This window comes from Megascapheus bottae, chromosome 6 (assembly GCF_031878675.1).
Source record: "Megascapheus bottae isolate mThoBot1 chromosome 6, mThoBot2.hap1, whole genome shotgun sequence".
NCBI classification, from domain to species: domain Eukaryota; kingdom Metazoa; phylum Chordata; class Mammalia; order Rodentia; family Geomyidae; genus Megascapheus; species Megascapheus bottae.
The window spans coordinates 12,141,162-12,153,561 of NC_143514.1; the positions used below are offsets into that span (position 1 = coordinate 12,141,162).

Below are 12,400 nucleotides of genomic sequence, written 5' to 3' on the forward strand. Positions count from 1 at the left end.
ATATGTATACATGTATATAAACACAGACCAACAGATAATGTATACACACACACACACACACACGCCAGTATGAGGTCCCTTGGAGGTGTGGCATACTGGCTAAGAAATCTGCACATGAAAATGTCTTTGATGATCTAGGAAATCAAGACCTATGATGACAATATGTCCCCATCCCACCCACGATACATCCTCTTCATTAATTAAAGTCCTATTTGTCTGAATGTAAGCCCGTAAGCCTAGCTCAGCTGTCCTCTCTACGAGAGTGACTTAGCTGGCATTTCTTCTATCCTGGATCTAACTTTGGTGACCTTTCTCTTTTTTCCAAGTGTTTGCTTACCTTCTATCTACCTCCTGTCTTCTCCACTAAGAGGAGTGTGTATGGCTTTATTTGTCTCTCTCTCTCTCTCCAGCACATGACATACTATAGTAATAGAGTCTGTGTTGTAATGCATGTGTCCTCTGACACCCTCTGTGGTGACATCCCTTTACAATTCCACAAACAGTTCCCAAATTGCATTGGTGAGATGGCCCACTGCTCTTTGACAAGCCTTAGGAGTAAAGATATTTGAAGTCTAAATATTAGCACCAGAAGCCCACATGTCCAAATCTGGATATCCAGTAGAGCCATGAAATAGGCACTTCTTTCCTTAACGGTCAACTTCTCTTGGCACTCACCATCCCAGCACAAATGAAAGTTATTTATTTTGCTAATTAAAAATAAAGGGGAAAGAAAAATGGAATGTCACAACTTCAGTAAATAAAAGGGACCCCTTCATTAAATCATACGCAAAAAAAACTGTCCAACTACTCAAATGTTGAAATTTATAATCAGTTACTCTTTAAAAATCACAACTTTCTGGAAAAATAGTAGGAAAATCTTTTTAAGTTAAAACTAAAAGAAAAAAAAAAGCAAAGAACAGCCAAAGTTTTCAAGTTCAGAATCCAGGTGAGTATCCACAGAGGCCATTTGAATCATTTTAAGCAATATTACAGGTATCATTCAAAATATTTTTCCTTTCAGGAATATTGCTCCGACCTAACTATTTTAAAAAATCATATTGAATTAACTAAAAATGAAAGTGTAAAGTGAAGGTTTCACCATGGAATAGTGGGTTTTAATCCAGTCTTCAAAACAATACTGAGGAAAGGGCGTAGTCCTTAGCAGGCCAGCAAAAGAAAGGAAATGAATAAGACAAAAGGACCTCAGCTAAGGCTCTTAACTCAAAACAAATACACTTAAAGTTAATTCAAGATAGCCTTTCTATCATCCTGTTACATGCAAATTGTTCACAGGCATGTATACCACAAGATTTGGATAGGTGACCAGTAAATTTATTGAAGACAATGCACTGTGCTCAAGTACTTAGAGTACTTGATCTTTGTGAATACCATGGAGTATTAGTCTCTTGGTTTTGCCTATAGCTTACAGTAAGGTAATGCTTACTGTAGGACTAGTTATTTCCATGTCCATTTGCAACCTGAGGAATGAAAATATTAGCCCTCAAATATATTAAGTATTAACTCTCATGTTTTATGCACATAAGAAGAGAAATAAATTGTGGAATTGGTATGCTGAGTGTTTAAGGGAGAATATGTGCTAGGTTATTTTGGTTCATTAATAGGTTGTGTTTTTTTTTAATCTGTCGTTATTTTTGACAGGGTGTTAGGTAACTAAGGTTGTGTTCAGAAAGCAGCTGCATCTTTTATCTTGAAAAATCCAAACAATTGGTTTCATTAAATATCCTTTTTCACTAAATAGAACAGTTGTTTGACCTCCAGGAGACTCAGCCTGAAAGAGCTATATAAATGTTCAAAGGGAATACAACACACTGAACCACATGAGCTATGTAATGTGCTAGGAGAGTTTGTTTTTCCTTTTCCTTTTTCTTTCTTTTTTCTATTGTTAAACCTTTAGAAAAAATAAATAACTTAGAAAAAGTAACTACTTCTCAACCCACTAAGTAGCCCTAAAATCTCCATTTCTAAGGTATTTTGGGGGATTTGTTCTGTTTTGCTTTGCTTTTTGCTGTCTTGTTTTGTTTTGTTTTTGTGCCTGTCCTGGGGCTTGAACCTAAAGCCTATATACTGTCTCTGAGCTTTTATTTTCTACCACTTGAGTCACAGCTCCATTTCAGGCTTTTTTGGTGATTAATTGGATAAGAGTCTCAAAGGCTTTACTGCCTGAGCTGGCTTTGAACTTTGATCCTCAGATTTCAGCCTCCCGAATAGCTGGGATTCTAGGCATAAACCACCAGCACCCAACCTACCAAGATTTTTCCAAACACTTATAATACAGAGAGGAAGAAAATAAAACTCCCAACTGCATAGAGTTTGAATTCTAGAAGAGAGATGATAAACAACAAAATATACTTTATGATTTTTAGAAAACAGTAAGAGCTATGGATTGAGAAAGAGGAGGAAGGAGGGAGAAAGAGAGAGAAAGGAGAGAGGGAGGAAAGGAGGGAAGAAGGGAAGAAATAAAAATAGACCAACTCCTCTCTTCTATAACTAACCCACTGTTATGGTTCAGTTGTAAAATGTCTGCCATGAAGGTTTATGGATTGAAGGCTTTGTCTTCAGATGCTTGTGCTATTATTGAGAGGCCTCTGCCTTCATCAGTGGGTCAGTACTTCCTGGACTTATAATTTGATGGCATATTGAAAGGTGGTAGAAATCTAGGGGGTGAGTCCTGGCTAGAGGAAGCAGATCACCCACCAGGAATGAGAGTTTGAAGACTGTATTGTCTCTGACTTTTTCCTACTTGCTCCTCTCGGCTTCTCCATTGTACTCTGCCCTATCATGGCCCAGAAACAGTGAAACCAGTGCACTGTGGACTGAAAACTCAGAAACAGTGAGCCAAAAGAAATCTTTCACCCTTGAAGGTACTTTCCTCAAGCATTTCTCTTTTTTTATTGTTGGGGTAATGTATAGAGGGGTTACAATTACATTCGTCAGGTAGTGGGGTGTATTACTTCTCACACATTGATACCCCTTCCCATGTTTTTGTCCCCATTCCCCCCCTAACACCCCCTCCCAATCATCTTGTTTCTTATAGCCACAAAAAAAGTAACCTAGCCATTCTTGCAATAACAGGTATAATCCATTTGTAATGGTGTCATTCTTGTGACCTAACCACCCAGGCTGCTTCTTCATTCTGCTACAGTGGCTCAGTCTTGGAGCGATGCATTTTTTTTTTTTAGTCTCTGGGTTCAGACTAACTGAAGATTAGAAAGATTCTGGGAAACTTACCTGTATAGGCTATCAACAATATATATACACATAAGCTTTTATATATTTATGTTTATATATAATATATATGTAATGTAGTGTGTGCATATATATATATATATGCCAAGGAACTTACACTTCATATTCCTTACCTCACTAGTAGATATTCCTATCTTCTCCCTTCCTATGAGTTATAAGGAAAGTTCACAGTTTTATTCTCCTGAAATATGAATCTGGTCTTTTTCTCCCCTGCTGCCTTCATCCACTTCCCAAGGACCTCAAGTTCTATATGCCAAGATGTATTTCTCGACCTTTCCAATTTTCTCTGCTCAGAGCAGAACAATCTCCTTTTCAGCCATCTAACTCTATAGAAATGTCTCCTCTGCTTTTAAGGTCTGTTTCATCCCCAAGGTATCTTTTCTGAAACTCACATTAATCTCTATCTTTCTTAGTACATTCACTGAGAACACATACCACTCTCGTTCATTGTGCTTTACCATCTTGATCACACATTGTTCGGTAGTTAAAATTTCATTTTTATCAGAATGCCAAGGCAGTTGGTTAACTAGCTTTCTGTCCACTAATGAGTTCAAGCATGTGTTTTACCAACCAGACCAAAAAACTCAGGGTAAATAAGATTCTCTCAGAGAGTCTCAACTCCCTTACCTCCTAATAGAAGAAGTACAATTACAGACAGGTGACAAATGATCACCTTTAACTCTTGGCATTCTCACTTACACTAGTTGTCAAGCAGCAAAATATTTAGCATGACTAATTTAATAGGATAATTAAAATTAAAGAGAGCTCTGTTGGATATCTGTTTTATAAGGAATGAATTTTATCATGAATACATAGTTATTGGATACCAGCTTATTAGACTATTCAGCTTTGGGAAGTACAACTCTAGATACAGTAAAACCCAGTTTACTTGCAGAGATAAGAATACACTTGGGCCGGGAGTTTGGCCTAGTGGTTAAAGTGCTTGCCTAGCATGCATGAAGACCCGGGTTCGATTCCTCGGTACCACATATAGAAAAAAAGCCGGAAGTGGTGCTGAGGCTCAAGTGGTAGAGCTCTAGCCTTGAGAAAGTCCAAGGACAGTGCTCAGGCCTTGAGCTCAAGCCCAGGACTGGCAAAAAAAAAAAAAAGAATACACTCTAATAATAAATCCATATGAGAGCTCTTTCTAAACTCCAGACACCATATCCACTTATCCATTCAGACTTTCTTTGGGATAACCAATTTAGTTCTTCAAATCTATCCTCAACAAAAACAACAAAATCAGCAACGTCTATGTCAAATGTCAATTGATAACTTCTGTTCACTCAGGTCAAGAGACTTAGTTATCCCAAATCTCCTCTTTCAATAACCCTATATCCAATCTCAAACCCTGTTGGTTCCACCAAGAAAGATTTAACTATAACCAAACAAACTCTACGTAGTCATGGTTTCCACTATAATTCAATCCACCTCCATCTCTTACCTCAATTATCATCATGGCATTGATTCAGTATCCCTGCTTCCATTCTAGTTCAAACATCTCAGAGTGTTCTTATCACAAAGAACGAGTAAAAGCCCTTATAAGGGCCTACACATACTGTTACATTTCCAGTAACCGTTCACCATCCTTCTTTCAGTGTCCCATTTCTCAGAAAACTAGCTGGTTTCCTAGAATATGCTAGGTTTGTCCCAACATAAAACAAATAATGTTCTTGTCCTGGGTATCCTCATGGAAAACTCTCACTTCTCCTTTAAGGCCTTATTTCCAAGGCTCCCCTTCACTGAAGCCTTGATAACTGAATTTTTTACTCTTCTCTGTTCTTTCATGGCTGTTTTCCTAGCACCATGGCTATCGTGAGAAAGCCTCTTGGGCATCCAACAACAGAAGCAAAACTGAGAGTCCAAAATGCTACTCCCTGCACTCCAAAGTGTCCAGGTCACACTTCCCAGTGGATATAGTCCAGCCAGTGATCAGTCATGGCATGGATGCTAACAGAAGTTCATCATGGTGGTTGCCTTTTAACCCCAGAACTCTTGGATGGCCTTATCAGTAACGCTCACACCGCACTGCAGATTAGGCTGTTACCATAAACTACCCCCCCATCCCTTCCTTAACACTGTAACAGTTTAGCCTTTTTGGCCCATTGTCTTTCATATATTTATTCCCTCAAATATAGTTTGTTCATTTTTATTATAATTTATAGAGGGGTTACAGTTCCATTCGCCAGGTAATAGGTGCATTATTTCTCACACATCGATACTCCTTCTCATGTTTTTGTCCCCATTTCCCTTCTCCCACCCCCTCCCAATCATCTTGTTTCCCCCCCTTCCCTTTCATATTTCAAATAGACAAGTAAACGTATATACAATGTGCCAGGTAACAAAGTCAGATACAGTAACAATATGAGATTAACCAAAGAGCAACCAAAAAGAAGAGAAATAACATAGTGCATTAAGAATAGCAATCACGCGATATAAAGCTCTTGTTTCCATATCCTGGAGGTCCTTTCATTTAGCCTCATCATATATGACCATATGTATCTGGGCTCTGCACTATTGTAATTCTCTGCTAGGAGAGTCCTAGATGTGTACTAATTATTACAAATGTCCCTCAAATATAGTTTTGTGTGTTTAACGTGTTGTAGCATTTGTTTCTCAGAGGACCCAGAATAACATAGTCACTTTCTCACCTACTATATTTCACTTATTGATTGTATTTATATTCTATGGCCTACCAGAATATAAATTCCAGGAGCGCAGGAATGCTTTTATTTATGTATTTCAAACACTTAAAACAGGGCCTGAAAGATACTCAATAAATACATTCAGGATGAATGATTAACAAGCACATCTAAAATTTTAGCAATTATTAGTTTTTCCAACTATAAAAAATGAGTAAACACTTGATCATTCAGGATGGTTCTCCCAAAACAAGAATGAAATTTGAGAAAAAATTCATTTAGAAAAAGATCCAGATTAATAATTGGATGTCTGCCCACTGGTTTGGGGTAGCAACTAGACAATTCTCATGGAAATATTTATCACAACTGCCCTCTTGTCTTCCACTCCAGCCAAGATCTTCAGAACATCACAAAGCAAAAGCTTTGGAGGTGTGATATTCGTCCAATAGTAATCATCCTGGATGAGGCATAAACCAGTCTCCTGTTCTCTATCTCTTTTTGAGGATTGCGGGGGGCGGGAACAAAGATAAAATAGTCTCGAGTATAAAGTGAGATTATGACAACTTTCTTCCTAAGAGGACTAACTCAGCATGGGGTAGGGAGCTCCGAATGGCAATATGGCAAAAGCTTATTACACAAGGACCCAACGTTTTTCTACAGGAAAATCACCCAGGCATCTGCCCAAGGGGTTTACACCCAGCTATTTGGTCCAACTCTCATAAAGACTGATTTTTCCTTCAGCCTGTGTCTTCCCTTGTCCTGGGACAGGCCTCCATGAATGACTGTCACAAACTCAGACAGCTGAGTTTCCATTCCTGGCTTTATTACCTATTAGGCATGTGGCAAATTACCTCCCTGAATCCATTGCCTCATTTTAAAAATAGGAGGAATAATACCTATCACTCAGCACCTCCAAAGATAAACAGGTTGACATGCATATGTCTGTAGAATGTGCTTAATAAATACTAGCTGTCACTGTCCATATCAAAAACACAAAGGAAATGAAACAATACGTTCAGTATTTGATTTGTCCTTTTAACCTCCTGCGGACAGGAAGGTCTGATAACGTCCAAACTTGTAATAATGAGGTAAATGGTAATAAGGGCTTATTGCATCAAATTTTAATTAAAGAACAGGTCTGGGAGGGAAAACAGAGACAACTGCAAGGCCTCCTGATCCCTGCCTTGACCTCAGGGTATCATTGCCTTTGCCAAAGGCCAGGGGAAAAGAAGGTCCCAGAGGCCCCATGGCACTTTCTGAGGCCCACTCCTATCTCTTGCGAAACTGCTGAGGTCAAAATAAACACCTTTAGCAGGGCATTGGTGGCTTATGCCTGTAATCCAAGCTACTCTACTCAGGAGACTGAGATCTGAGGATTTGTTGTTCCAAGCCAGGCTGAGTAGACAAATCTGTGAGAATCTTATCTCCAATTAACCACCAACACGCTGGATGTAGAGTTGTGGCTCCAGCTGTAGAGCACCAACTTTGAGTGGGGGGTGGGGGGAAGGTAAGAAACAGTGCCTAGGACCTCAGTTGAGACACACACACACACACACACACACACACCATTTCCCAAAGTCAAGAGTATCATTTCTGAACGAGGTCCAAGACCAGGTTGTTGAGAGTGGTCATAAGGTGGCACTTGTCATTTAACCACAGCAAGCACCGCTGGTGGACCAACTTTCTTATATCTTCACTTAAACACCTTTGATTCTGCCTCCAGCTAAGGTTCCAAGGTTTGTAAGAAGTCCTGGAGTGATGGGAGAGGAGTCCCTGGAGGCAAAGAAACCACCCTAGGAAGTTCTGAAGTCATTTTAGAAGTGTCCAATATTACCTAAAGGCCAACAGAGACAGAAAGGGCATTTCTGCACTGATGAAAGATGAGGTTCTTCTTGTCAGTTCTCAAGCCACAAACTTTCCACAAACACACACACACACACACACACACACACACACACACACACACACACACACACACACACACACACACTGAGGGGCTGGCAACAGGCACCAGAGACTGACTTAAAACCCTTAGTCAATTTGCTTCTCCGTGTGCCTCTCCTGGAAAATAATGACTCGGGAAAGGAACAGTTAATGAGAAAATGTGCCTGGCTAACTGTGCAACATTACAACAAAGAGCTGGCAGCTCCTGAAGGAAAAGGGTTTGTGCTGCCGCCGTTCTAACTTGTCAGTCAACTCCAGGCCAGCCAGCCTGGGCGTCTGCCTCCTGAAGCCTGCTCTTTACATGTGTCTGCCTGGCCTCATGCATGCATCTGCTCAAAGAGCCTCCTGACAAGTGGGGAGTCTCCCTGTGCTGCGGAGATCGGACTTCTCCCTGTTTCCCTTCTGACACCCCAGCTCCTCCTCCCCCTCCCCAAAGGAGGCAGCTTGATTTATGATAGCTTCACACTTGCTTCGGTGTCCTCCTGTCCTTGACTCGCGGAATGGAAGAAGCCGAGCTGGTGAAGGAGCGACTCCAGGCCATCACGGTGAGTCTGTCTGGAGTTCTAACACGAAGAGCCACACCCGAGGCCAGCTTGACCATGGCTGAGCCCTGGTTAAGAGGGGAGCAGAGCTGTCAGCTTTGGGGTCATGTCGGCTTTCCTTAACCCTTGTGCTTTTGGGGGTCCTGAATGCAGGCAGGGGAAAGGCTCTGATTTGTGCAGGGTGCCTCTATTTTAAAACAGCCGTGGGGAGCTTTGAAGGCAGTTTGGTTACACTAATATGTACTTTCTGTAAAGCTTGGAAACACAGGATTTTTTTTTAACCCTCTTGCAGCTCTAGTTGACAGTTGTTTGATGAAGAAAAAAGTAAAAATAAAAATAAACCACAGCATATTCCCTAGCTTGGAAACTTTTTACAGTAAGGCAGATTTTGTAGTTCAAGTTCAAGAAGATTTTTATAAAGAAAGCCAAAGAAAGAAAACACACAATCTGCAACTTTTTATTGTGGGTGTAATAGTATGTTCCAGAAAGGTTAAATTGAGTTAACATAAATATTCGTATACTTCAGCTAAGTGTTAAACAGGAGAAAAGTAGGCAAAAGCACGTATCGGATTAATTCTCTGGGATCAGTTTCAATCCCAGGCATACATGGAATGAGACCCTGATAAAGTAATGTTCTATGTGATGGATTTGAAAACTATTTTCCTAACACTAGGAAGGAAAATCATGCAATTTTGTTTGTTTGCTTGTTTATTCTGGGAAAGGATCAGGGCAAGAAATGAATTACTTTCCTTCAATGATACAGCTATGTTGTTTCTTTTTTTAATTTCATGAAACACTGTTTGGCAGTAACCCAGGAATCGGTATAATCATAAACATAATCATTTTTCATTCATTTCAACTTTTAATATATTTTTAATGTTTTTATTACCTTTAAGTAGTTGTACAAAGGGTATTTATCATCTTTTAAGGAAAAAAATCTTTGGAAACAAATACAATCACACCCCAAATTTCTCACATTTTCTGCCGCTGAAATAAGCAGTCAGGAAGAAATGCGTGTTTTTAAAAGAAAAAAGATTTTCATATTATATGAATAGGTAGGAGGTAATTTTTCTTTACTCCTTCGCGTCTTGTATCATAGCTAATCATGTGGACCCTAATTTTAAGATTTGTGTTAAATGCACACAATGTCACGTCTCCACTCAAACCGCCTTACTAGGTAAATGTGTTCTTCCTGAGTGATCAAGGACCAAGCAGGCACCAGTCACTAATGAAGTTGGCACTTTTCCATAATTCTTTTTCAAGGTCTAAATTCCATTTATTATATTTTCCTCTCATCAGAAAAGTTGGGCCTGGGTTGGTGTTTGCTTTGTTGTTAATCTGAGCCACTGTTTCAGCTGTCCAGCTTGAAGGGACAGGAACTCCTGTTCTGCTCTGTTGTTTTTGGCCAGGGCCTTTAACATCACAGCTGTTGACTAAAGGTTATTTCACCAGACTGTGTGCTGTGTTGTGTGGTCACAAGCACCACTGTTTCTAAGACTTTTATCCTCTATCTGGAGGAAGTCAGTATTCAATGAAATAGACAGGTAGACTTTTCTTTTGTATTTCACTTGTTGAATTGGGCCAGAGTCTCATTTGAACCTATCTCTAGAATGCTGTCAATGTCTTCCTGTTGTCCACATGGTCCACAGATCGGGCTATATTCCAGTATTCAAGAAGAGAAGGCCTTTTCACTCAGGGTCCAAATGCAAGCTGGAAATAAAAAATTAGAAATAGAAATCATAGAAACAGGGTTCTATGGAATTAACCCTACTGATATAGGGTTATCATGTCTTAGAAGAAATCAAGTATATAGATAGGTTCCTGAAGATTATGGCATATGCTTTGGGGATTATGATCTGTAATAAAGTTCATTTGGATTCTTCCCCTAGCCCAACCATATCCCATTAGAGAAAAATCAAATAAGATCATAAAGTAATTATAGTTGGAAGTCATGCAACATGGTTGTAGGGGGAAATGGAAAAAGTTTATAGGAACAAGTTTTCATGGGCCTGTTCCTTGCCATGCTAAACTGGGCCCCATTTGTTACCACCAAGAAGGAAAATAGAGCAGGTGTCTCATGGAAACGATACATCACTCTGCCCATGCTCAGCCTGGAAAATGCCAGCCTTCTCCACCCTGGCCTGGCCCAGGAAGCCACTTCAGCTTCCCTCTTTCACCACTTGGAAAATGAAAGTTTCCAGGGACTTTGCAAGCATGCTTGCATTTGTAATACTTCTGAAAATCTTCAGAATCTTCTACTGAGATGAAAACTCAGAGACAATCTTCCCATTCACTGTCTTCCCAGATGTAACTTTTATAAAACTTCAAGAACAAAACCAGAGGTCATTTCCCAATGGACTAAGACATCACTTTGCAAGAGGGAGGGGGAAAAAAGCTGTCACACTATAGGATCTATTTGATTTTTTTTAATTAAAATGTGTTCTAATTCTTGGCTCTGAAATGTAATAAACTTCGTCGAGGGCATTTATTCTACCTGATTTCACATACCAGAAAATTCATTATTCCCACTGCAAAAAGAAACATATATGCATGTAATTTAACAGAACCAAGTGGCAGTCTTCCTCAAAAACATAAATAAATAAAAATTAAATGCATGAAGTAGATAAAATGTGGCATTCAGTTTCTCAAATTGCAAACTAAATTATTGTGATGGTGCCAGTCATTTCTTAGAACACCATACTGAATTTGGGATTATTCAGAAGTCTGTTCCAATGTTTAAGGATAATAAAGGCAAAATTACAAAAGTATAGAGGAATAATTATTTTAGAAAAGCTAACTTCAGTTTAGGTGTTCCAAATATGCTCTCTAATTACCTGCCTTCGTCTTCCTTATTCAGTGTTCAACAGGGCCTGACTCATCCTTTCCTTGGTCAATGGCCAAACTATCTGTTAGTTAGAGTTTACTTTTCAACTATAATCAGAAAATAAGACTACTTCAAACTTATTAAATATGATGTTAAATATGATGTTTCATATCTAAAATGTCTCAAGGCTATTTTCAAGTTAGTACATATTTTAACGAGCAACTGGGATTTATACAAAGGAAGAGTTACCAAAATAGACTGGTAATTTGAATTGCACTGGGAATTTTACACGGACATACTGCGTATGTCTGTGTTTATATGTGTGTTGTGTGTTGTGCAGTGTGTTATAGGGTTTAAACTCAAGAGCCTTGAGCCCTCCACCATTTGATTCGTGCCCCCAGTTCTTTTTGGCCTTAAGTCATTTGTCAGATCAGATTTTGTTTTTGTCCAACCTGGACTTGGCCTACAGTCCTTCTATTTATGCTTCTCAAGTAGCTGGGGCAGCAAACCATACCTGGTCTATTGTTAAAAGGAAGTCTCCCTAATTTTGTGTGCATCCTGGCCAATCTCCAGCTCTCAAGTAACTGGGATTACAGGCACAAATCACTATACTAATCTGTTAATGTTACTGGAACTGATGATACCAGTATTGCTAATACTTCAGTGAATAGTGAAATGAGGGCCAAATTGAAGACCAGTGAAAAAGCCAGGTCAATTCTGGGAAACAGAATAATCCCTTGAGATGAGATTCCTGACTCTTGACATTACTCTTGACATTTTCCTCCTCAAAGGACAGAATTTCTCTCTCTCTGTCTCTCTCTGTCTCTCTCTGTCTCTCTGTCTCTCTCTGTCTCTCTCTGTCTCTGTCTCTCTCTGTCTCTCTCTCTCTGTCTCTCTCTCTCTGTCTCTCTCTCTCTCTCTCTCTCTCTCTCTCTCTCTCTCTCTCTCTCTCTCTCTCTCTCTCTCTCTCTCTCTCTTTCTTTCTTTCTTTTTTGCCCTCGGGGCCTAGGCACTGTCCTTGAACACATTTTGCTCAAGGCTGGTACTCTGCCACTTGAGCCACAGTGCCACTTCTGGCATTTTCTGGTACTGGGGAATCAAACCCAGGGCTTCATGCATGCTGGGCAAGCACTCTACCACTAGGCCATACTTCTAGCTCCTGAGGAACAGAACTTCTGATC

General features: G+C 39.7%; 1 protein-coding gene across 1 annotated transcript in view; it reads left to right on the forward strand.

Moving 5' to 3' along the window:
• The first annotated feature begins 8,084 nt into the window (after positions 1-8,084).
• Palmd (palmdelphin) overlaps positions 8,085-12,400 on the forward strand; it is a 57,379-nt gene continuing 53,063 nt past the window's right edge. The window contains exon 1 of the mRNA XM_090334255.1: positions 8,085-8,398. Within this exon, the coding sequence (XP_090190381.1) occupies positions 8,354-8,398 (45 nt within the window). The 5' untranslated portion in view covers positions 8,085-8,353. The remainder of the gene's footprint in view (positions 8,399-12,400) is intronic.